This window comes from Notolabrus celidotus, chromosome 14 (assembly GCF_009762535.1).
Source record: "Notolabrus celidotus isolate fNotCel1 chromosome 14, fNotCel1.pri, whole genome shotgun sequence".
NCBI lineage: Eukaryota > Metazoa > Chordata > Actinopteri > Labriformes > Labridae > Notolabrus > Notolabrus celidotus.
In genome coordinates this window covers 13,637,189-13,662,872 of record NC_048285.1, presented here as the reverse complement: position 1 = coordinate 13,662,872, position 25,684 = coordinate 13,637,189, and the positions used below count along the sequence as shown (strand labels likewise).

At 41.2% G+C, this 25,684-nt stretch overlaps 1 protein-coding gene across 3 annotated transcripts in view; it reads left to right on the top strand.

Moving 5' to 3' along the window:
• The window catches only part of hip1 (huntingtin interacting protein 1), a 53,337-nt gene that overhangs the window by 24,421 nt on the left and 3,232 nt on the right, over window positions 1–25,684 (top strand). For all 3 annotated transcript variants that reach the window (XM_034700813.1, XM_034700814.1, XM_034700815.1), the window contains exons 2-29: window positions 3,540–3,603; window positions 4,246–4,388; window positions 4,530–4,586; window positions 5,584–5,664; window positions 7,365–7,441; window positions 9,015–9,076; window positions 10,233–10,373; window positions 10,995–11,052; window positions 11,246–11,321; window positions 12,521–12,664; window positions 13,219–13,316; window positions 13,628–13,700; window positions 13,836–14,019; window positions 14,395–14,483; window positions 14,643–14,759; window positions 15,021–15,122; window positions 16,478–16,672; window positions 16,855–17,002; window positions 17,150–17,236; window positions 19,594–19,701; window positions 20,555–20,691; window positions 20,824–20,934; window positions 21,139–21,197; window positions 22,951–23,044; window positions 23,715–23,815; window positions 24,032–24,137; window positions 25,318–25,441; window positions 25,559–25,620. In XM_034700813.1, coding sequence (XP_034556704.1) covers window positions 3,540–3,603; window positions 4,246–4,388; window positions 4,530–4,586; window positions 5,584–5,664; window positions 7,365–7,441; window positions 9,015–9,076; window positions 10,233–10,373; window positions 10,995–11,052; window positions 11,246–11,321; window positions 12,521–12,664; window positions 13,219–13,316; window positions 13,628–13,700; window positions 13,836–14,019; window positions 14,395–14,483; window positions 14,643–14,759; window positions 15,021–15,122; window positions 16,478–16,672; window positions 16,855–17,002; window positions 17,150–17,236; window positions 19,594–19,701; window positions 20,555–20,691; window positions 20,824–20,934; window positions 21,139–21,197; window positions 22,951–23,044; window positions 23,715–23,815; window positions 24,032–24,137; window positions 25,318–25,441; window positions 25,559–25,620 — 2,898 coding nt within the window. The remainder of the gene's footprint in view (window positions 1–3,539; window positions 3,604–4,245; window positions 4,389–4,529; window positions 4,587–5,583; window positions 5,665–7,364; window positions 7,442–9,014; window positions 9,077–10,232; window positions 10,374–10,994; window positions 11,053–11,245; window positions 11,322–12,520; window positions 12,665–13,218; window positions 13,317–13,627; window positions 13,701–13,835; window positions 14,020–14,394; window positions 14,484–14,642; window positions 14,760–15,020; window positions 15,123–16,477; window positions 16,673–16,854; window positions 17,003–17,149; window positions 17,237–19,593; window positions 19,702–20,554; window positions 20,692–20,823; window positions 20,935–21,138; window positions 21,198–22,950; window positions 23,045–23,714; window positions 23,816–24,031; window positions 24,138–25,317; window positions 25,442–25,558; window positions 25,621–25,684) is intronic.

Here is a 25,684-nt window from a genome sequence, read left to right as displayed (position 1 = left end):
CTAATGATGGATTAGTCTTCCATTTAGGCTGTTGTTAAGACAAGACAGGAGCTTGCAGCAGATTGTTCTTCTCCCTGATCTTGTTGCAGATGTGTCTTCCATCTCTTTATTTAAAGGGGTTATTGTACAAATAATGGAACTGATTTTCCAAGCATTATAAGTAATAGTCAGTGACACCCTGGAGTCTAGTGTGCAGATGTTATTCTTCAAGGATTTGATCACTTAGCAGAGTTTGAAGGGTTTGTCTCATTCTGAGATTGATAATGCTCCTGAGTTCTTCCCCCTCTCCTCTCCTTCATTCCTGCCTTCTTCCCTCTCTACACATCTCTACTGGCCCCCTTCCTCTTGTCCAATGATTCCCCTCGGTGAACTTCCAGTCCTGACTACTCATGTACTGGAAGAGGAGGAGCAAACCCAGGACATCTGTGGGAAGTGAGATTATGAAACAGGCCTCCCGTCCTCTGCTGACCTCAGCTGCCACTCTCACGGTTCATGGTACTATGCGAGTAACGGCAGAAAAAAAATGCAGGGTTGGCTTTATTTGTCAACTTTGGAGTTTTGGTTTCTGAGTGGAGTGGTTGGGATTTGTGATTTTATAGGTTTGATTGTTCCTCTCTTGAGAAATGTGATATGTCAGCCAGATGCTGCTCCAGCACACCTTAGTTTGAAACCATCTGAAACAGCTGAACAATTTGGGCCTGCAGCTCGTAACAAGAACATTCTGTGGCCTTGTTTCCATATGCATTTCATCATACAGATTTAGTTTTTGCATGCCTCACATAACCCCAAAAGTGCTAGTATTACTGGCAGTGTCAGTCAGTTGGGTTTTGTTCGAGACCAAAAAAACTCATTTTGTAAACATGTCATTTTGTACAAAGATTCATGTTCCAAAGAGAATAAACCACACTGACTTTGGCAATTCCACCACTTTTTATCCTAGCACCTCCAAAAGACTAACACTTGTCTTTTTGAGAGAGATGTCTGGATATTTGAAATATGACTTGTTGACATTAAAGTCAGATATTCATGGTGCCAGAAGCTAGTTCTTGTGATCAGCTGATCCCTCAAAGGAGAGTTCCTTCAGTCCTACAAATTAAAGTCTACATCGGTACTGTTAAGAGTAACAACATTTGAAAAAAGGTTGCAGTAACTGTGATAGCTGGCTGCAGTCGGGGCATGCAAAGTTTGATGAATGGTTTCAGGTAGTCTCACTTAGTGGGTCCCACATAAAGTGTGAAACTTAAGAGAAAAACAGAAAGAACTGAGCTAACCAGAGCTCCTCTTACTCACTCTTCATCCTGAAGCCTGATTCTATCAGCTTTTAGCACCATTAGCTGCTGCTAGTATTACAGGCGATGATCTTTAAACAAACAGCCAGTTTGCATTGTGTAAAATATAAAGGTGAATTTTGACCAAGAGTTCCGGGATCTTTCAGCCCCCAGAACTACTTTACCCTGAACTAAAAGGTTTTGTGCCCCCCATTGTTGTCTGCGTTTCGACCGCAGGGCTGAAGACCTGGGAAGATTGTGCAAATCAGGCCATTGACGTATGGAGAAAATAAAAAGTTATGGCTCTACACCACCAGACCAGTAGAGGGCAGTAAAACAAAGACAAATGCCATTCATCACAGATGACACCATAGAAGCAGATGGACCGGCAGGTATCATTATGGGCAGCACAACAGTTAACTTGTTAGTATGGAAGAGACTCAGCACGTGCTGTTTTAGATCATGCTATATTTCATCACAGATGGATTCACTGAATCAACACGTGAGAGGAGATAAGCGCGAGTAGCAAAGACGTTTATACACGGCTTTGAAATCGTTTTTAACTCAAAAAGACGTGGCAGAGATCACTATGTTTTGGTTTAAACCGCGACCCTTTTAACTGGAGACTCACAGCTGAATGCATCCCTCATAAACGTCTTTAGACGATCATTATACTTATCTGATGAGGATATTGAATCTTAAAACTTCCTCTGTGTTTCAACAGCTGTGTAAACTCCACAACCACTGTTACATTCAGATGAAGGTCTCCAATTTACAGGGTCACTTTTAAAACACCGGGAGAGACGCATTCACGGTGGGCTGAGAGAAGACTACTGTTAGAAGCTGCTAAATCAAGAAAATCACAGCGTCTTCTTTTGAAAAGTACACACACATACAAAACAGATAGAACAAATGGAAGAAAGAGAAATCAAGTGAACAAAGATGTGTGTGATGTTACTGTGGACGACGGGCAGAATAAAAACACTGTGGTTAATCTACCAATCAGACATGTTCAGCATTGCCCTGCTCCCCAAAAGCCCAGGGACCTTTGAAAAATACTACCCCCCTAGCAGTGGCGTTTTAGGGGGGAGATTATCTACCCCTGAACTACTTTTTCGCCCTGGGTCCGTCAGTCGAAACGCACGTAGTTCCGGGGTAAAGTCTGTAGTTCCGGGGTAGAGTTCCTCGGGTTGAAAAAAAGACTTAAGTACAATTTCACCTGTTTAGTGTCATCCCACATTGAGTCTTTTAAGATAGTATAGAAGAGTTTGGCTTAGTATGTGGCTTACACCTGACTGTTCTTCTACAGCATTATCTGGTCAGAATAAAAAATAAATACATAAAATAAAATAAAACGTCTTAAAAAAAGAAATAAGATAAAAACAAATAGATAAATGTATGACCAAAAAACAAGCTATAATTGACTGTTAACAACAACTATTAGTTATACGCACCAAGGGAGCTTGATGTCAACATAACAAACTTTGAAGCAGCTAACATCCATTAACACTTCTGGTGTTTGTATTTCAGCCTGTTTATGTCAGATTTCAAATGCAATAGTAAAAGTCTTGATCAGAGTCTGAATGTGTTCATGAGATGAATGTATAACTTAGAAGTCATCATGACACCTCTGCAGTGTTTCTGTAATGCAGGTTGTATGTGATACTTAAATTTGAGCTGATGTTGGAAAGCGTTAACTTCAGCGTGGCCAACATTCCTCAGTAGATTTCACAGCACAGACACATACCCTGCTGATCATTCACACATGAGCAATAGTCAGTGCTACCTCATTCAGTCAGCCTGTCACTGGTACTAACGCTATCTGTTTACCTACCATCAGTTTCCAGTAAATAAATATGAATGCAGGCCTGTGTTTTGGAAATGTGGTGACTGCAAACGGGGTGTAAAAGAAATCTGATGGCGTATGTGTCACCTGATGAGACAGGTGTTTGCTTCTGTAGAGCTCCTCAAAAGCAGAAAGCATCTCAAGCGTCTCAGCTCCTGCCTTGAATATCAACTCTGCAGAAAGTGGGTCAGTCAACCTTTACCAGAATCACTTCTGCCTTCCATTCCCCAGGTGGTTAGAAGTGAAAAAAGCTACTTTCTGAAAGGGGGAAGTGTGCCAAGCTTTAAAATGAAACACTTGACTCTTGAAAGTTTTTTAGATTTACTTTGTGCAAGCTGTGTGAAGAAGACTGTGGGCTGATTTGTGTTCTCTCTCTCTTCCTCTCCTCTTTTTCTCCTCTGCCCTCTTTCTAATCCTCTTCACAGGCTGTCAGCATCAATAAGGCCATCAACACACAGGAGGTCGCTGTCAAAGAGAAGCATGCCAGGAATATCCTCATATTGTCTCTGTGTGTATGTTTGTGTGTGCATGCATTTGGAGAGTGTTGTCCTCCTTTTTTGAGTGTGTGGTTGTGTGAACCCGTTCATCATCTACATTTGGCCATGCTGCAGAGCTAACTTAGTCATGTGTGAGACAAACAGGAAGCATACAGGAGAGTGGAGTTTAGCCTCAATAAGAAATATCTAGCACTCAATATATTGTAATTTTTTCAATGTTTTTTTTCAGGTGTATTGGAAAGGAATTGCACTATTAGAATATTATACTGGCACAATATGACAAGTGATTATACTGTCTACTGTGCAAACATTGTTATTTAACACAGGAGTGCAGACTATTCTTTATCATCAATAACCTGCGGCATCATCTAACCTGTCAACAAGGACTGAATTCAAACTTTAATAACAAGTGTGCAATGAAAAACAAAAAAGTGCATTAGCTTTAACTCAGTTTTTATGCCTGTCTGGAGAGAGGAATTATTTAAAAATAAAATCCAGGAAGGCTCTGCGATAAAAGTATGTTTTAAGAATGGATTTAAAAGACCTCACTGACTCAGCAGACCTGATCTCCTCGATATTGTGCATACTGTATAACCCATGATACAGCCTCTGTTATCCTTGACTGTCCCGTCACCCTGCATCTTGGGGACCCATCATGAGAAAGGCGCCCACACCTTCTGGGCAGCGGTCAACCGGCTTCCTCTCTCCAGCAACGCAGTGCTCTGCTGGAAGTTCTGCCACGTCTTCCACAAGCTGCTGCGAGACGGACATCCAAACGTACGCAAAAATTGAGACACGTATTATCACACATGTCACATATGATTTGCATTTTGTTAATTAAACCAATTGAGTCCTGTGATATGAACTCATCTCCCTGCCTGTTCCCTGTCCTCCCTGTTTCCGCTGTTGTCGCTGCAGGTGATAAAAGACTCCATGAGGAACAAGGCTGATTTAACTGATATGAGCAGGATGTGGGTGAGTACTCAGAGATGATCATTGTAATGTCATTTAACAGCATGCAGCCACAAGTTTAACTACTGCAACCTCAAGCCTCTGCACATTAAAGATGAATTTATTGGATGAATAACAGAATTTATCCCTTATCACTATCATGGTATCTTGATTGTTTGTTATATATATGGCCAGATTCAATATAAGGAAGCTTGTATCTGTTAACTAACAAGAAAGCACAAACCCCTTTCTCACTGTAATTTTCAGATTACACGCCTCATTCGTGATAACATGTGTTTGATCTTGTAAGAACAAGTCTCTTCAGAGTATTGCTGCAGACCCCCTGATGAAATTCACGGGGTTAATTGTGTAACTTGAGTGTGCTGCACTCCATTAAGCAACAGAATCTTAGTTACGTCTTAAGCAACATTAGTTAGGGTGGAGTAACTGCTCTGCTCTGCATTCCTGGACCTACTTTTGTTTTTCTATCAGTCAGTTTTTTGCTGATGTCACTAAGCAGGAGGATACAGGAAGTTATGTCCCTCTGACCAGGCCTGTGGCCTCTGTTTCCTGTTGTGTCATCACCACCTACACCCCAATACTCAAGGAAACGGGAAGTGAGAAGCAATTGGCCAAATTGCTGCTCAATTCAACTTGGTTCATGTTTTTGAAACAGGGATGTTGTCACACATTGTGCACTGAAAAAAACAACACTTTTAGTGAAGATCTGTACACTAATATGAAAAGGCTTCGTGCTTGGCCTCTTCCTTTGTACATGTCTATTTTATGCTCCCCTCAGCCAAAGTGCCACATCTGATTTCCTGAAAACACCAAATGACTTGCCTTCTCTGTGTTCTCAAAGCTGCAGGTCCTCCAGGAGAGGAAAAGATAATTTTCTACCTTTTGATCACGTCTCTCTCTCTCTCTCTCTCTCTCTCTCTCTCTCTCTCTCTCTCTCTCTCTCTCTCTCTCTCTCTCTCTCTCTCTCTCTCTCTCTCTCTCTCTCTCCCCCCCCCCTCAGGGTCACCTGAGCGAAGGCTATGGGAAGCTGTGCAGCATCTACCTCAAACTGCTCATCACCAAAATGGAGTTTCACATCAAAGTGAGTTGGCCTGGCCTATAAAAAACCCAGCAGCAGACTCCCTCATTACTCATTATCTTTGTCTCAGACTCTCCTTTTAGTACAAGTGTGTCTCTGCGGGGAGGTGGAGAGAAAATTCTGGCTTGTACACTAATGGCCTCTCTAGAATCTGTAATGTAGCCTCTTTATGAGACAGCCGTGACGAGCGGTGCAGGGACAGACAGGCAGCGCTGATGGTATCACAGGAAGATGTGGTTAGTTGTTGCTCCCAAGGGTGATGGGCAGCTTGCCAAGAGGCGACTGGAGAATAAAAGTAATTTTGTGACCTTTTTGCAGATAAAAACATTGATCAACTTTTAATTGACTTTAGTGTGCCCTGTTGTTGATGTATATACTTCTTCATTCACAAGCCTGCAGGTTGTCTTTTAAGCTACACACAGTGTGTGAAGTAACCATTGAAAAGAAAATACAAACCCTTTTGTCAAACACCAAAATAAAGGTCAGTTAATAATAAATGAGCTCCTATAAAATGTCTTTTAATAACTTTCAAATGCAAAGAGCTTGTCGACTAAAAAAGCCTCCTTCCTGGATCACTTTTAATGGTTAAAAAATCCCTTTTTACATGATGCATTCATATTATCAAAAAAGATTGCTTCCCTTACCCTCCATCAGAATGAATGTGAGGTGAGGCTGTAACTTTGCATCTATTTTTGGCTACCTAACCTCACAGATGGCAGAAAAACAACAACGGTTATAGCAGAGTTAAGTTTTCCTGCAGCCAATCGACAGCCTGTCTGATTCAGAGCCAGGGTTTTTGTTTTGATTGGCTTCAAGCGGTGAGACAAAATCAAAGAAAGAGTCAAAGTCCAAACATTTGCCTGAGGCATTCGTATCGAAAACATACCTACCAGTAGATGTGGAGAAGTACTCAGATGCCGCTCTTGAAGTTTCAATAACCATGAAGGATGGATCAGATGATAAGTGGTTTGTAGAAGAGGATGGTTATAAAAATGAAGTCTTTGAGAGAAACATTTCAACATTTCTCAGTGACTCTCGTTGTTTTTGTGACCTGAATCTCTTCTTCTATGTTCTCGCTGCTCAAAACTGTGTCAGTATCTTTAACAGCATGACCTCTATAAACCCACTGAGCACCACCTGCTTAGCTCCAGGTTGAAACTGTAGATCATAAAGTTAATAGTTAATAGTAAAGAATACAGCACCCAAAGGTCCAAATATTCTCTTCAGGCTGTGGTGGAGACCAAAACAGAGCTAAAAGGTGGTGAATAGTTGACAGGAGTATATCAGGTCACCAGAATTATGTCTCTCATGTTGTTCCGTATGTGTTTGACGTGATAGCTTACTAATTTGTCAAAGATGAAAGATGTATTTGGCAATTTTCAAATTAAAGAAACAAAACTGTAGTAAAATATTTGCTTTCAATTTGTAGCTAAAATATCTGGTTGCCTGAAATGAAAGTACTCAGGTTAAGTACCAGGGCCTTATATGTGACCATAAGTAAGTACAGTTTTTTTTTTAAAAATGGTCTGTACCTTTGAGCTAGCTAGCTTAGCAATAAAATCTGTGTTATTTTATACGTTGAAGATACATTTTGTGTGTTGTTTATTCTATACTCCTGTATTTGCTCATTCGTGTGTCATTTGTTTGGGTCATATGGCCTTCACGAACCGTTTCAAGCTTCTTCCTGTGCTCCTTTCTTTCAGAATCCTCGTTTCCCTGGCAACCTGCAGATGTCGAACAGACAGCTTGACGAGGCAGGAGAGAACGACGTGAACAACTTGTGAGTGTTGTAACCTCTTTTGCTCTTTTTGTTGTTGTTTATAGCTGTTTTTTTGTGAGTTGTTGGGCATGACTGCACTGCTGGCCGGCCCCCCCAGGATCAAATAATGATATGAATGAGTTTCAGTGTTGTTCGTCAAAGTGTGTCAACCACAGTGTGAAATTAAATGAAACTTGTAAATAATTAATCATGATGTACCAGAGCTGGGATTCAGTCAAGAACTTAATCATGGTAATAGATTAAGAACAGTGAAGAGGTGCTTTTAAGAACAAGACATTTGAAATAGTTGAAAAGTTTAATGTTGAACACGTTGGACTAAATGCTATTTCTAAAAGTCATAATAAGTATAATCAGTCAAAGTTGATTCTTCATAGTGTCCTAACTTACACAACACGTTTTAGATCAATTTCATCAGAAAATAATAGATTATATAATGTGTAATAATAATTTTAAAATACAGTTAAAAGTAAGAGCTTAGGGTTGCTTGAAAATAAAGTGGGAACACTGTAAAAAACAATCAGTCTGTAAAGCAGTTAAATCTGGGGCTGGTTCAATTACATGACCAAATGTCTGTTACTCCACCCACATTAGTCATTATCAAAAATGCAAACTGCAACTGTCTGTACCTGTATATTATTACTACAAGACCAAGCAGCACTTCTTTTTCTATTGTCTTCACTACACCACCTTGTTGCTTGGCTGTCCTTAAATAGTAATATCTGATCAGAGGTTATGGCCTTTATGATGTTTCAGCAGTTCAACTGAGTTTTTTATTACCTCTCAAATAACAATGATCTCTCACAGGCCTGAATGAGTAAAAATAGCCACGGATTTGCCACAAGAGTAGAAGATTTTTTTTAAATATACATATTTACACAAGAGGAAGAGCTTCTTGGACTTGAAATAGAGTAGGTTTCTTTTTTTTTCTTTTTTATATTATTTTGGGGCTTTTGTGCCTTTTTGTGACAGCTGAAGAGAGACAGGAAATGTGGGGAGTAGAGAGTGGGGGAGGACATGCAGGAAATGGTCGCGGCCGGGAATTGAACCAGCGACCTCTGCGACAAGGACTATAGCCTCAGTATGTGGGGTGCTTAGACTGCTTGGCCACCAGCGCCCCGAAATAGAGTAGGTTTGAAGTGCTCTTTGGATTTGGATATATGCTGACATAGAAAAACAGAAAAACCCTGATGAAGGCTTGATGGCTTGAATTTTTCCACGTAGTCATGACATGATAATAAAGGCATTCAAATAGTTAAACCGAGAGTGCTTTAAAGTTGTTGTTTTGGTTTTTTTTATAACCCCTCAGATACTGTATATTCCCAGGATGGAGGGACTGATAGTCACAGATGTGCTTCATGTGAAGGTTTAAGTTTGAGTAATCAGAATGCAGGAAGGACATGAGCCACAATTTACAGTAATCGTGAGGAAAACACTCATTCTCAAACAGGCCAGGATTATTTTGTTGTAAAAGCTTTTGCTCTTTGCTCCTTAGTTACTACTGGGATGAAAAAAACAGACCTGTGTGCTGACAGCTTGTAAAACATGTTCATCTCTCCATCTTTCTTTCTTTTAGCTTCCAGTTGACGGTGGAGATGTTTGACTACCTGGAATTAGAGCTCAACCTCTTCCTGGGTGGTGAGTTACTCTCCTCAGACTGTCTGCTCTGTGTTCCCAGCTGTGCTTATCTGAGCATGGCGACACACACACACACACACGCTCACAGAGTTCACACTTTGACAGACAGACTGAAGAAGGCGGTGCGACTGATAGGTGCCTTGCACATAACGGTGCTCAGAAATAGAGGCAGTAGATGATATCTGCAGTGTCATCGGGGCTCCACCTCGTCTGAGTCTGTCTGCTCAAACACTATTAGCAGTAACACACTATGCCGTGGCCCTGTTGTTGTCTGGGTGAGTCATGCTGGGTTAATGTCTTGTTCTAAAAGTGTGGACAGGACTAAAAATAGACGTCTGGGATGTGACCAGGAGCTCAGAAGAAATGATGGAAAAACTGCTCACTCCCGTTCATTAATGAGGAGGAAATTACAGCCGTGCGTCTGTGGGCCTTTCATTTAATCTGCGTCCTGAGGTTCAGAAATGGAGATAACTTTCAGGACTATACGTCTACATTTGCAAAAAAATAGGCAACTTTTCTCTTTAAAATACACAACACACGAGAGACTGTGTGACCTCACACCCAAACCTCTAAGAGCAGCTTCCTCCTCTGGTGTGGTGTATTTTAACAGCATCACGTCATCCAGGGGTTACAGAGGCCAGGCCTGAGGTGTTTGTGTTTTGTGGGTATGTTTGACGGGGGGGGGGGGGTTGTGTGTGCTTTCTAGCTGGGCAGGAAACCACGCCTTTGCAGTGCACATAGGCTCTCTGGACCTGGGTTTAGGGCGGGTGTGAGGAGCAGGGTGGTGGAGAAATGAAAGAGGGTTGTAATGATGGAGGCAGAGAGGGAGTCAGACAATCCTGGTAGTGTTCAGGTTGCTGCTCACTCACTTACTCAACTTAAGACCTTTTCTCCTGCCTCTTTTGAGAAGCAGAAGCAAGCTGTCTGTTGCTTTCAACCATCTTATGAATTTGTTTTAATGGTCGAGGCAGCAAAATAAAGAGAGAGCACAACTTGATTGATTCATGAAAAATTCATCATGTCTGCCTCGCTGTGTTTGCATTAATAATTACTGATGTGTTTGCAATGACACTAGACATGTTCAAACCTGTGTGTGTTTGCATTTATTGATCTGTTGATCTATTGATCCAGTATGTGCTTCTCTCTCCCCCCACAGTTTTCAGCTCTCTCGACATGTCTCGGTCGGTATCTGTGACGGCAGCAGGTCAGTGTCGTCTGGCACCCCTCATACAGGTCATCCTGGACAGCAGCCACCTGTATGACTACACCGTCAAGCTGCTCTTTAAGCTGCACTCCTGTAAGTGACACACACACCTCTGTTGGTCAAACTGAACTACTGCAGGCCTGGTAGAAAGAGCACAGAGTTTAAGGTCCCAGACAGTTTTTTTTCAAAATGCAACTTGTATATTTTTTTATATACTCCTTCAGTGATTGGTAGACTGCAAAAAAGTGGTCTGATAAAAGTAATGGATGTGAATTTAATTCTTTTTTCACTCACCTAAAGATCAAACATTGTGGTACCAGTGGTTCCTCCATAAGTTCCTTCGCATCTCAAGCACATTGGATTTATCTTTTGAAAGCCAGCTTTCCCTTTAGCTTCTAAATGTCCTGCAGTGCAGAAGGCCTTCCTGTGAATACTTAAAAGGGGTGATGCTTCACTTCAAAGATTAAAAGATGACATGCTCCTCTCAGAGGTAAAACTTTTTCAGACCCTTTGGCTCCTGAAACCTTCAAAGCCCATCCTGTAAACTCAAACATGCATGCAGTTCACTTTCAAAAAGGCTGTTTTCCATTTCTCACAAGGAACTTTGATATATTCATGCACAGAATCCCTGCACTCAAACATTTCATAAAGACCGAATACCTGATCAGTTTAGTGTCAGAACTGAGATGGTTGTGTTTTTTTGTGTGCTCTTAGGCCTTCCAGCCGACACTCTCCAGGGCCACAGAGATCGCTTCCAGGAACAGTTCAAGAAGTATGAAGCTTTCTGCACTCACACACACACACACACACACACACACTCACACACACACACACACACACACACACACACACACACACACACACACACACACAGAGAGAGAGCGCCAGTCACAGCACTGAATGCTGTTAGATCTGTGTTAAAGGAGTTTTCAGACTCTAACTCTTCTTTCCTCTCTCTTTCTCAGGTTAAAGAGTCTCTTCTATCGCTCCAGTAACCTCCAGTATTTCAAGAGGCTGATTCAGATTCCCCAGCTGCCAGAGGTGAGGACTGCGTCACTTAAATCTTAATGTTTCCACATTCAAACTTCAACACTGCTGCAAATGAATCCATTAAAGATTATTTCCCAGTGTGTTCAGCAATCAGTTCATGGATCCTTGATTACTCTCCTCATTAGTATTCACAGATGATTTTTCTTATGTAATTCAAAGTCTCGTTTCTTTTTTTCATACAAACCTTGCAGCCTTTATTGACCCTCCTGCATTTATCTGCCATGTTGTGTCAGTGTCGATGTACATCCTAATATGCTGCTAAATGTGCAACAGAGCTGTGTGTTGGCAACAATTTGGAAACAAGATATGCATGATAAGAATCATAAAGCAAGGGTTGATGAAGACATTAAAATATGTTGATATTTTTTATCTGGTTTCAGGAAAAAAAATGACCAAATATAGAGAATACACCTGAGTAATATAATGTTACCTTTTTGGGGGGGGGGGGGCGTTTTTGCCTTTATTGGATAGGACAACTGAAGAGAAACAGAAAATGTTGGGAGCAGAGAGTGGGTGAAGACATGCAGCAAATGGAAGTCGAACCTACGACCACAGCGACGAGGACTGTAACCTCTGTACAGCTGTATATGGGGCACGCTTAGACCACTAGGCCAACAGCGCCCCAAAAGAGTTAACTTTTAACAGTGCTGAGAAAAGCAAGATCTGTATTTTATTTTCCTCTGTCTCTTCAAAATCCCACATCATAGTTAAGTTTTAGTGCAATCACAGCAAAAAAAAAAAGCCAATATCAGTCAAAAAAGGACATCTTTGCATGTGAAGTATTAAATGAGAATAGCAACAGTGTCTCTGAGAATGAGTCAAGATATTGCAACACTCAAGTGTTGTGTTATTTTCCTGTATTTGTAATGTTAAAATTGACTTGTCAGCTGCTTTGACAGCATTGATTTCTGCTTGAGCTCTGTCTCAGTTTGCTCAGAAGCTTTGAAATGTTTAGTTTAATGTGAGTGATCACAACTGAGAGAACTCAACTTGAGAGAAGCTATAGAATTAATGATACCATGGACACAGCTCAAACTATGTAATGGATTTAAGTCAACAGAAGAAATGTTATCATGTACTCATGACTACAAACCATCGTTACTGCACCCAAACCATGTCTAACCCTGTTAAACACCAACAAAAATCAACAACAACAACGTGATTAAAACTGTGCTCTGTGATTCCGTCAGAACCCTCCCAACTTCCTGCGTGCGTCAGCTCTGTCGGAGCACATCAGCCCTGTGGTCGTGATCCCCGCAGAGTCGTCATCCCCGGAGTCAGAGCACGTGGTGGAGACGGACGACCTAGTGGACACAGACGTCCCTACTCTGCCGGTAACTTAAATAAACAAGAGAAGAATCCCTGAGTGGTACCTTCCTAAAATCTAACTCCACTTGTTTGGTGTGTTCATGCTCCACTAACAAACATCAGCTGCCAAAAGTCTAAGAGGGATGTTCTGTTTGTGGGAGTAATTGGGAGGGAACAGATGCAAAGTGGGAAATGGAAAGAGAAAATATTCTGCCAGTGGAGCAGGCATGAAAAGACTTCTCTGTGAAATGTATTTCTATTAGAACTTTGTTAAGACTTCTCAAGACATCTGGCTTATATTTATCCTGGCATGAAGGTAATTATGTTGACTTTTACACTGGTGTCTGTTTCAGCTGAACTTATCATTTGTAAACATGACAGATAATCAGGTAATTAATGGCAGTGTGGACATAATCCAGCTGCATAACACCTGGATAGACAGCATGATAGTGCTCCAATATTATTCATTGAGGAAAAACTGTGAGACTCAACTTCACCCAGGTTAGCTGATGATAAAATAGCAACAGTGTTTTTCTTTGATTGGGAAAATTCTTGCATGTATTGTTTTTTAAACCTTCAGGCTGCCGTGGAAACCAAGTTTGATGACCTGTTTGGCACCACTGCTGCTGTAGACCCCTTCAACTTCAACAGTCAAAATGGCATGCGAAAGGACGACAAGTAAGGGTTGAGAATGTTAGATTATAGCTCATTGATTTAAAAAGAGTCAAAAGGCTAAAATAAACTTGATTTAATTACACCTAAAAAAAAAAGAGCACTGATATATAATCCCAGAAAGGTCTTCATGTGACTCTACTGTGACTTGTTTCAGTCACAGCACACGTGTTTAAAAAGTGACGCATAATTAGATGCATTGATAACTACAACCGGCATCAAGCTGCATTGTTACTTTAATTTCTCTCTGAAAGCTACCTTTAAAAATTTGTTGTATTGACTTTATAATGGATCTATATTTTGTTTGCATCTATCAGAGACCGTCTGATTGAACAGCTAACGCGGGAGATCCAGGCCCTTAAAGAGGAGCTAGAGTCCTTTAGACTGGAGGTAAAGAATGAAAGAGAAGTATCGTGTTTTACAGACAAACGACTATCTCTTTAAAAAAAGATCAACCACATGAATCAGCACTTCACCAACTCCATATCTGCCTTCAATCAGTTTCCTCTCCATCTCTCTTCCCAGAGTGGCCGCCTGTGTCAGGCGCTGCGGGGGCGCGTCAATGAACTGGAGGCCGAGCTTGCAGAGCAGAGTCACCTAAGGCTGCAGGCTGTGGGGGAGAGTGAGTTCCTGAAGGTGGAGCTGGATGATCTGCGGAGGGTCAGAGAGGACACGGAGAAGGAACAGAGGAGCCTGACGGAAATAGAGAGTAAGACCAGACTCAATGTACAATGTCTCTTCTGCAGGTTGCTGCTTTGTCGAATTATCCTATCTTAAAGTAAGGGTATTCCTCATAAAGGTGTCCTACTCATCAACATAGTTTGTAATTATTAAAGCTGTGTTGGCTTTTTTCATCCTTATATAGACTGACAAGTTTCAGGTGTGTCTGACTACAGAACAAAGGACGTCCTCCATCTTTAAACAAAGTGGCACATTAAACACAGTGAAGACCTCTTATTTTATACCTTTGTCCCTCCCTTTCTTTACTGTTGGTTTGTAGCAACTGGTATGAAAACGTAGGTAATTTATCAAACTTGGACTTTGCTTTGGCACAAAAAATAACCAGATGTTGTGGTTCTGTCAGAAAAGGCTCAGGCCAATGAGCAGCGCTACACCAAACTGAAGGAGAAGTACACAGAGCTGGTTCGGAGTCATGCAGACCTGCTGAGGAAGGTGAGAAAAACAAATCTGTATTTTCTATATTTTTTATGTTCAGCAGATCTTTATCAGATCCTCAGATGTCCTTCTCAGCCCTGAACCAACGTAAACATGTGTCCTGTTTTCTGATGTGTTTTTCTGCGTGTCTACATTTATGTCTGTATGTGTGCATAGAACGCAGAGGTGACCCGACAGATGACGGTGGCACGGGCAGCTCAGGATGAGGTGGATGACGTGAGGAGGGAGATGCAGGAGAAGGTGAAAGCTGCTCAGGAAACTGCAGACAGACAGGTGGATATTCTATCTCTGCTCAGCATGTACAGCAGGCCTGTACTTCATAATGTGCTGCCTGTATGAGACTTTAATGGTCAGGGGCATTATCAAATCAAGATTAAGGGTCTTTTTGGAGTAGTGCAGTGCATGTATTTAGTCATAGAATAACGTCAACACATACAAGCAGCTGTAAAACTAAAGAAAGACGTCGGTTTTATTTTGGTCAAAGGTTCAGGCTGTTGTGAGCAGTCTGTAATGACATTATGACTTTTCTTGCAGGAGAGGGAGCAGCTCGATCAGCTTCAGGAGCTCCAGAGGGAGCTGGTGTCCAGCAGGGTGGAGCTGGACTCCTTGAAGACCACCATGGTGTCATCACAGGAGGTCACTCTCCTCTTAGCTCTTTTAAACATAAAAACTGGCTTACTTTAAAAGTAACAGCAGCCCTGATAAAAAGATATAGTAGTAATGACAGCTGCAAGATAGAGTTTCAGAAGAGAACTTTCATATAGTTGCTTATTTTAGCTTAGAAGCTAAAAATAACTGTAGCATTTTCTGTAAAATTCAGTATCTTCAGTGCTAAGGTCGGGTACTGGATCCTACAATCATTTCAAACTGAACTGAGTCCATGTGTTATATCTGTCACTCCCTCCATTTCCATGTCATCTCCCTTCTAAGTCATGTGACTCGTCCTCCTACAGCAGAATCTCAAACACATCCAGCCTCTGACAGAAGTGATATGCTAATACATTCTTTCACATCAGTGACTTTTTTGTTCAGTGTTGAGGGAAATTGTTTTAACAGGTGCAAAGTTGTTTTCACCCTCTACTCTCTCTCTCTGCCTGCTCTCTCTGTCTGCGTTTGTAACAAGCAACTGACTGCATTTGTTTAAAAGAAGAAGAGACACAAGCAGTAAAATCAGTCCGGGCACATGCAGCCTCCTGTTTCAGCGCACTCATGTTGGTCTGTAACAAAAGGAGGGACTGAGACATTAACTCGATACGGCATGAATTCACACCGTTAACCCAAACAGCTCCTCTGATTTCTCATGATTCCCTCCGCCTCTCGTCACCTCTCAACCCTCTCTTCCTCCCACTCCTCATATCCTATTTCTGTATCCACTGCTCATCAGCTCTGTCACTTTCTGTCCTCCCTCTCCCTCTCCTCCTCCTCCTCCATCTTTTTCACACACTGCCCACATTTCATTGCTCTTGTCACATGCCTCCAGTGTCCAGATCTCACTAAAGCAGCTCCTGCTGTGCACAGTTTGCATCTATATTCTTAACAGTTCTGTTTCTCCTTCGTTTCTCAATGTTTCTCAATGTTTCTCGTCTTCTGTCGGATCTTCTGGTGCTCAGGGTGTAAGTCTCTTTTTCTTACCTGCACAACACTTTAATGGACAAAATTTAACTCTAACAATGGCAGTTTATTTCACCATTTTCAAGCATAGGGTCTGATGCAACTGCTCACTCATAGATCATAACTGTTGCATTGCAGCCACAACAGAGTTGGTTTCTAGCCTCCATTTCTACCCAACCCTCTCTGGAGACTGTACGCCTCTTCACAAATTGAAGCTGAGGCAATATTGTTATAATCACACTCTGTATTTAAGTTGTTTTTTAGTGTAGGGTTAGAGCTCTTGCTTGTAACCACATCCTGATATTTAAACACCTCGATTTCCTGTCTATTGTTGTGCCTTGAAGTCATTCTCCCTCTGTGTTTTTTTCTCCTCTGTGCAGTCCAGTGAGGTGCTTGGCACCCAGCTGGCCACCCTGGAGACAGAGAAGGCAGATCTTGTGCAGTCACTATCAAAAGTGGAGGCAGAGCTTGCTGTCAGGGGGGAGGAGCTAGAGAAAGTCCAAAGCTCTCTGGCAACTGAGAGGGAGAGCGGAGTGAAGACAGCAGAAGCTCTGCAGAATCAGCTCAATGAGAAGGTAGAACGATTAGTCATTTCTTCATTATCTTTCTTAATTAACTTTCTTAATGAGCTTTAATAGATCAAACAGATGTTTTAGCCTCCATAAACCAACGTTTTTACCCTTTGGCACTTCTAATTAAGTTGGTTGTGTTCACTTAAAGCACATCTGTGTATGTGTCTGTGTGTTTCCACCCACAGGAGAGCAGGGAGCAGGAGCTGGAGAGCCAGCTGGTTGCAGCTCGCTGGTCCAGTCTGCAGGGAGCCGTGGAGGAGGCGGAGAAGATCATCCAGCAGTCTCTGGCTCAGATAGATGACCCGACACACATCAGCTGCACCAGCTCCGCAGGTCAGAAGCTAATGGTTTTACTCTACATCACAGTGCAGAGCTTCTGTTATTCCAGTGTGGGATTCTTTTTACCACAATGTGTGAAGTAAGTGAATTAGGTGTGCATGATGTGTCTCACAGCTTGTTGATTTCTCTGTATCTCTGTAGACTACCTAGCATCCAGATGTCAGGCCTCCATAGCCTGCATGGACCGGCTGCACTCTGCCAGAGAGGCCTTTATAGCGGACAATACAGGTGGGAGCCCTCAGTTTAGCTTTGTGAGGGTCATGTTTTATACTGTGTGTACTTGTGTAGCCAAGTAATGCTTAGAAAGCAAGTACCTCTATAAGTAATATTTAGGTGTAGATCACATTTTTAATGATTGAATGGACATGAAATTTTAAAAAGTGTTTGGAACCTTATAGAAAACATGTTACTCAAAATGTAAAGTCTATGTTTGAACTTGAGTGTTAATTTTAAAATCAGTTGTCATTCCCATGAGACAGGAGTTGAAGTGTCAGTTACCTGACTGTATTTAGCCTGAAACAGCCAACCACTGTTTACTAGCCCAGTGGTTCCCAAAGTTAGTGTCCATACTCTAGAGCAGCGGTTCCCAAACTTTTCAGCCTTTTGGCATCTAAAATATAGATACCAAAGACTCGTGACCCCCACTGTCCCTCAAAGTGATTTAATGTGACTTCATTTAGCTGGTCTGCAGAAAATGACCCTACCTATATGAGCATGTGGCTGTGTTTCTATTAATTAACCTACTGCAATTGATGCTTTTGATAATTAACTGTTCACTAACCCTAAACATAGGAGTCATCTGGCAAAAAGAAAGGCAGAAAACTCATTACGTTTTCTATTTTCAAGGTTTTATTTCAAGTTTAGCTTCTATTTTTGTCTATATTTTTTACTATAATGGGTAAAATGTACTGTTTTTAAGATAACTTAAAAAAAAAAATTCTGGAAGGCATCTCACGACCCCCCTTTTGTGTCTCGCGACTTTGGGAATCCCTTCTCTAGACGATCACAGGACATTAAAAATGGCGTATTTTATCCATTATTGTAAAAAAAATACATAAATTGTAGTTAAATTTACATAAAACCATGCAAATAAAAAAGTGATACATTTTCTTTTTACTTTTGTTGCCACATGACCCCTGAGGTGATTATGACACATTATGAACACTATCAGCTGCAGCAGGTTTATTTGCAGAAACACAGGAAACACAGCATCATACTCATGTCTGTAGGCTAACTTTCTTCAGACCAATTAAATGAAGCAGGCTATTCTTTTAAGCCTGTATGTAACCCTCAGATATCACCTGTGTGCCTGCTCATTAGATATTGTCCACTCACTGCTGCAGTCTAAGCACGATGATCCCTGGTATTCTGATTCTAGCATTTTTTAAATTACAATAAAATATGTTGGTTTTCTGATTGGCAAATTCGTTTTTGCATTAATAAGGTATCCTCCCCTTGGGACAATGGAGGTTGCCAGCCTCCAGTATGGTTATAATGGAGGTCACGGACTGAAATGTTTGGGAACACCTGTGCTAGCAGTTAGCTAATGTTCTTTTAGCTGAGCATTATTCTTAAATGCTAAAATAGCTGTAGAGTCTATCAGCTTTTGTGTTTTTCTTAATGAATTCACTTCACTTCAAGCTAGAGATAGGCTGATGTGTTTTTTGCAGGGCAGATACCGATTATTAGTAATCAAGGAGGCCGATAACCCATATTTAGAGCCAATATTAATTTGCAGTAAAAGGGAAAATATTGGCGTAAAAATTTTGAATAATACAAACTCCAACACTGAACCTTGTTTAAATACCTTTAAGCATATGTTGATTTTAGACAATAGTTTATTTTAAAATTCTAACAAAAAGTGCAGGGAGCTCCCAGGCTCAGCAGCATGTCTTATAAAGTTAAATGAAAATGTAAACCAATAAATAGTTCCCTCAAGTTTTCTACAGTAAATCAAGTTTTCCAAAATGTCAATATAAGTGAAATGTTAATCTTTCACTTATCTTTGTTTTAAGGGGATATTTCAGTGTTTTTGAGTGAGGTTGTATGAGTTTTAAATCACTAGTAATTGTAGGGGCCACAACGGATGCTGCTCAGCTCGGTGTGTGCTCTACTTGGAGTTACCTGATGGTGCGGCTGCATCAGAGCCAAAATAACCCAGTTTTAAATTGATCTCTTATCGACCGTCGGATTTAAAAAAAAGGTGCCGATATGTGTCAAAATGCCGAATATCGTTGCAGATAATCGGTCTGTTCCTACTTCAAGCTAAAGTAAACATGCTACTTTGTTTCTACTTGAGAGTTTTGAAATTGGTGTTTTATGTTTTTTTGCAAGTCATGCTATTACTAGCTAGCGCTGACTAACAAGCTATTGTTATTTTAGTGTATTCATATCAAAAGAACATCCGTTTAAAACCTGTGTGCATTATCAATAATGATTACATAATTGTATCTTCAAAACAGCTGTATTACGGCTGATGCTAAGATGATAATCACTTGAAGATTTATACATTTACATTGGCTGAGGTATTAGAGCTGGACAGCTGTATATCCTTATTTTATGTCTTATATGGAATATATGTCTAGGTGTTTCTGAGCTGGTGCGAGTGGTGACCCAGTGTGGCCACCTGGTGGGCGACACCATCGTTCAGGGTAGTGCCACCTCCCACATGGTGCCTGTGGAGCAAGCTGATGGTGAGTATGCATGTGAAAGAGAGAGAGAGATGAGATACTCATCAATGGGTGAGGCGCTTAGGGTAGACATGTACGTGTTTAAACATGTCTGTATTTCTACGGTATGTCTGCATTTAAATGTCTAGGGAGACATTGCACAGTTGTGGGTGATTGGATTATTTGTTAATGTGTAATGAGTCTGTTGTAACACTTAATTGTATTCTATATCCAAATCTGGCTCATATTGCAATAAGAGCAGGTGAAACAGTCAGTTTAAAGACCATGTGTGGATGAAATAGATTTGCTGATTTAATACAGTAGTAATATTTGCAGGATGTCTCCTCTTGGGAAATTTAAGCAGTCTGGTCCAGTCTGCACATGCCCAAATATAAGAGAACTCATTACTGCAACAAAAAAACACACATGAAGAGCTAAAACTGGGTCAAATTTAAGTCTCATGTTGCTGTGGCCTGCAAACCACTGTGGGTTCATTGATCATGTGTTTGTCTGCACTCTGTGAGAACATTTCAATGCAGCATTTGAAAGCATGCACACAGTTAGATGCAAATCAGCCCACAGCCCTTCATCTAAGAACACAGACCTGAGGTAGTTTGCTTAGCTGCTTTTCCCATCAGAGTGGGTGTTGACGCTCTGCCTCAGGGGATGTGAGTGTAATTATAACAGCAGCTACAGCAACTAGTGGCACATATCAGAGGGCTGTATGTTATATTTAATGAGGAAATGAAGAGTAAATAATCCCACAGCATGCAACATGTTAGCTGCAACACTTAAAGATGCTTCTATCAGATTTCAGTCTACCCTAAAGTGCCTGTTTGTGTGTTTTGATCACATGCATCCTCTCTGTCTGAATCAGCCCTGTCGGAGAGCGTGAAGTCGTGTGGAGCCGAAGCTCTGGCTCTGCTCAGCAACATGAAGCTGCAGGACAGCATAGCGGCCGCTGATAACAGCAAGCTGAAGGCAGCGCTTGAGGCTATCCTGGCCACTGCAGAGGTCTGTACTTTAACACACACTCATATTCTGCCCTTTAAGATGTACGTAGTTGTTGTAGGATGAACCACAATAAAAAATGGTTGATGGTTTAAGATCTTTTGCTGTCACACTGACTTCGGTGTCTTTGTTCAGAAACTGCGTCCCCGGGGTCTGGAGCTACAGCAGGGGGAGCTGGGAGATCTCGTGGAGCAGGAAATGGCTGCCACATCCGCTGCTGTGGAATCAGCAGCTGCCAGGATAGAGGTGGGTGTGTGTATATTTGTGTGTGAGTGTGTCTATTTAGTCACAGTCACCTGATTTAGGTCCTGTATTTCAAAGTACTCTCTGTGTGTTTGTAAGAGCCCTTTGAATGCTGTGAAAACATTGCCCCCTGTTTCACTCTGCAGCAGCTTCAACTTCAAAGCAACTTTTTTTTTGTCTCCTTTGTGTCTCTGTGGATCCCAACAGGAAATGCTCAACAAGTCTCGAGCAGTTGATACAGGAATCAAGATGGAGGTCAATGAGAGGTAAAACTCACACAAGAGGCTGGGCTTGAGAGCCAGGATAACTTTCTCTGTTACATCAGGCTTTGCTAAAAATATGACCCAGTGTCTCCTAGGTGAACCAGACCTAAACAAATGACCAAATGTCGTCCAAAGACAATCTCTTATCAACTAAAAACTTAAAGATTCCATCATCGAGGCAAGATCAACCACAGTGAGCTGTAAATAGAAATACATTGAACCCACAAACAAGCTTTTAATAGCATCATTATGATTAGTCTACCTTCTTTTACAGGAAATTGGTGTTAGGATAAAAGATAAAGGAGAAGTGCAAGTGGCTAAGAGATACAAAGATTAAGGAACTGCTTCATCTGTTCTTGATAAATACAGCAGGCTAAGCCTCCAGCTATGTGTTTGTTTCACATGACATTTCCGGGCGGTTGCAGACGGTCACACACTGAGGGCTGATGTGCGAAGAATATTTATCAGTTTAGCCACAAAGCTTGTTGCAAAATGTGAAGTTTGAATCCAGCTTTGTCTGCCTGCATCATTGAAACCCTGGGTTCAGATTCTCCACCGTGTATTCTGCAGGTTCAATATTGTTTCTTTGTTACAGACTTTACATCCAGTAGCAGCCTCAAGGTGTTCAGACTTCTTCAGGATAACATTGTTAGAAAGATTGTCTCTCTGCTCCAAATTTAATCATCAGTGACTTAGTTGAACATCAGTTGTAGGGTTTATAGTTTGGTGTTGCTGCTGTAGTCTTGTCTGTATGACATCTTGTATTGGGGTTAGTATCTTTTTAAACATTCAGCCTGGATAATTATTATCCATGTGGTCAAATTAAAGTTAGGGTTGGTAGTCACAGAAAACTAGCATGAATTTGAATGTAGCATTTCCTCAGAACTCAGTCTAACCCCTCCCCTCGGAGCTCCTACAAAACGACGCCCCCGTTCACATGCACGAGCGCCGCTGATTCGCAACCATATGATAGTGACAGATTCAAAACCGGTCCTCAGCACATCGTTTGTGTTTTGCACTACATCAACTCATGTCTCAGTCAGCGGTAAGAAAACACAAAAACATTATTACAGTGAAAGTTAAAAACACAAACAAACATGAAATGTACGTGCAGGAGGCGGGCAGGACGGCAGGACGGGATTTGATTGGTGTCATAAATTGGATCCTGATGGCAGGTTATTGGTTGGTGTTTTCCCAGGTTTACTCCGGCTGTGGATAGAGGCTTTTTTCACTCTTGTTTAAGAACACATTATTTATTGATGGCCATCGGGACATAAAGATAATTTTAACCAGTATAACAAAAAGTGTATCTAAATCTGACTACCAACCCCAGCTTTAAGCTTATTAAACTTGCTTTCTCACCACTCTTACAGACTGAATCATTCATGTAATAAATAAGTTGTGTCCCAGTAGCTACTGTGAAAGATGATTACTAAACTAAATAAAAAGCACTGCAGCTACAGATGCTGCATTGAGATTTAGGTCAGTGATGCGTCGGCCATGTAACAACAAGCCTATTTCCAACCAAGCCTGGTTTCTTTTCTGTTGTGAGCTTCAATCTATGTCAGGGTGAGAAATCCTTTACAACAAGCTGAGCAAACTGCACTTGAATAAGTTCAACTCAAAGTGGTTGCAATGTTTCAATTTTTTTTTTTGCTTTCTAGTAAAATAAAGGGATATTAGGGATTGGTATTAGCAGCACTTGTTCAGCTGTACAGTGTGTCAGTGTTTTCTTCTGCTCTGTTGCCCCCTACAGGATTCTGGCCTCCTGCACAGAGCTGATGCAGGCGATCAAGGAGCTTGTTCTGTCTTCCAAAAATCTGCAAAGGGACATTGTGGAGGGCGGCAGGGTGAGCTATGATGCAGTGTTTCTCCTTTTTGTTGCAGATCAAATGATTGACAAATCTTAAATGAAGCGTTCAGCCTCATCTCTCCAAACTGACTGATTAAGTATGACGCTTTTTATTCTTTAAATTGTAAGGGATACATTTTACAATCACAAATGCAAGTTTTTTTCTGGGATGGCTTAGCTCAGGCTGTTTTTACAAGGAAGGTCTGTTGCAGGTCCATATATTCATTGTTCAACTTATGTGCTCTGTTTCTTTATTTATTCATTAAAGAAACCGAAAAGGCCACTATAAAATGATCTTGATACTAGAATCATATCAGGCGGTTCTTACAGTATAATGCAGTCTGATCCACTTGATTTTGTGTCTAGGTTGGAGCTGAAAGTAATAGTCTGTGCTTTCAGGTTTTACAGTGTGTACATTGGTTGGATTCAGTTGTCTTCAATTTTAATACACTTGTAATGTTTTGGTCTGGGATTCGTGGTTGGAAAGAAGAAGACATTTCAACATTTTGTGGTGGATTGTCAACATTTTTACAACATCAGATTAAAGGATTAATATTAGTCAGGTTCAATGTTTGAATACAGCTACTGCCCTTGTAATAGAGAGATCAAAACACTTTTACAGTGTGTCAGGAAACAAATATTGAAACATTCCCTCTTCTGTCCACCAGGGGGCAGCCTCCATGAAGGAATTCTACGCCAAGAACTCCCGCTGGACTGAGGGCCTGATCTCTGCCTCCAAAGCAGTAGGATGGGGCGCCACGGTCATGGTGTAAGTATCAGTCCTCTCCTGAGTGTCAGAGTGCTTATGTTTACAAAGTTTGTAGTGGTAGAGTGTCCCGAAAACTGCTGTAATTGCTTAGGGAATTTGATACAACATAATCAATGAATGTGGTGACCTTTACTGGGGAAGAAAAATAAAACAAGCACATAATTCAAGATTCTGTCTATGTAGCTCTTGGGTTAATTTTCCACTTTGTTTTCCCAGGGATGCCGCTGATCTGGTGGTGCAGGGCAAAGGGAAGTTTGAGGAGTTGATGGTGTGTTCACATGAAATAGCTGCCAGCACAGCACAGCTGGTGGCTGCCTCAAAGGTGAGCAAAACATACATAGTTACTATTCACAGGCTGGTCTCAATTCATAAAAGGTTAAGTGACCTCACAAGGGATATGTTCACAATTGTTTTTACCAGTTAATTTAAAAATAATCGTGAATTCATGTTTTATAGTTTGATTTTTATTTGGCTAACACAGTTTGAGAAATACAGCTAAAAGCAGCATCCCAGTGTTGTAGATCTCATGACTCTAACTTCCTAAATCGCATGTCCGTGCAGTTTATAAAATCTGTATTTAAGTATATATAATGCAGTTGAAACCATTAGTTGTGTATTAGGCAGTTGTAAAAACATGTCACAGCCTGATAATCACAAGTACAATGATTTGCTGCCTTTCCTTTAATTATTTTAATTATTTTGTTCTTGTCTGTGGACAAAGATATCATCTTCAATGTTTCACTTTGGGTTGTGAGAATTTGTGGCAGGTGAACCAAACAAACAGTGAATCAAATGGTGAAGGGACTGTGTTGATATAGCACTTTCTCTAGTCTTCAGTCCAATCAAAGCACTTTTACAATACATGTCACATTAACACATACACAACACATTCACACATCAATGACACATCCACCAGGGGCAGTTTGGATTTCAGTGTGTTGCCTAAGGACACTTCGGCACGTTGACAGCAGGACATGAAATCAAACCCCCAAGCCTGGGAGACTGCTGACTCCATTATGGAAAATAATATCACATTAATCACCTGAATGTAATCTAATTATGTAATGGACAATAGTAAAAAAGTCACAGAGGACATTGTTTCTAGGTGGAGTACTTTTAATGATAATATTTAAAGTGCATCTTCTCGATGTTGATTACACATTTGTACTAAAGTCACTTTTTTTTTTAAAGATATATTTTTGGGCTTTCTTCGCCTTTATTGGACAGGACAGCTAAAGAGATACAGGAAACGTGGGGAGTAGAGAGTGGGGGAAGACATGCAGCAAATGGTCGACCGGCCGGGAGTCGAACCGGCAACCTCTGCGACGAGGACTATAGCCTCTGTATGTGGGACGCTTAGACCGTTAGGCCACCAGTGCCCCTAAAGTCACATTTTAATTAAGAGCTGTGATGTGTATTAGTGAATTTATGGTAAAGTAATATAAGTTTGACTTTGGGGAAAGGATTGGTGAAGGATTTCCTCTCTTGTTTTTGCTCTCCAGGTAAAAGCAGACAAAGACAACGTCAACCTGCAGCGCCTGCAGCACGCATCCCGTGGCGTCACTCAGGCCACAGCAGCTGTCGTGGCCTCCACCAAGTCTGGCAAGTCTCAGATTGAGGAGACAGGTGAGAGCACCACATGGACTGCAGAGTCAGATTGTTTGGTTTATTAAAAAGACAGCTGGTTTAAGGTTCATCGGAAACTAGGGAGGTGTTTGAACATTATCTGTTGTTTGTGTGCAGAAACAATGGACTTTTCCAGCATGACCCTCACCCAGATCAAACGACAGGAGATGGATGCACAGGTGAGCAGCAGAACACAAACAAATGATCCGGTTTATTGAACCATATGGAGAGAGCTGTAGTTGT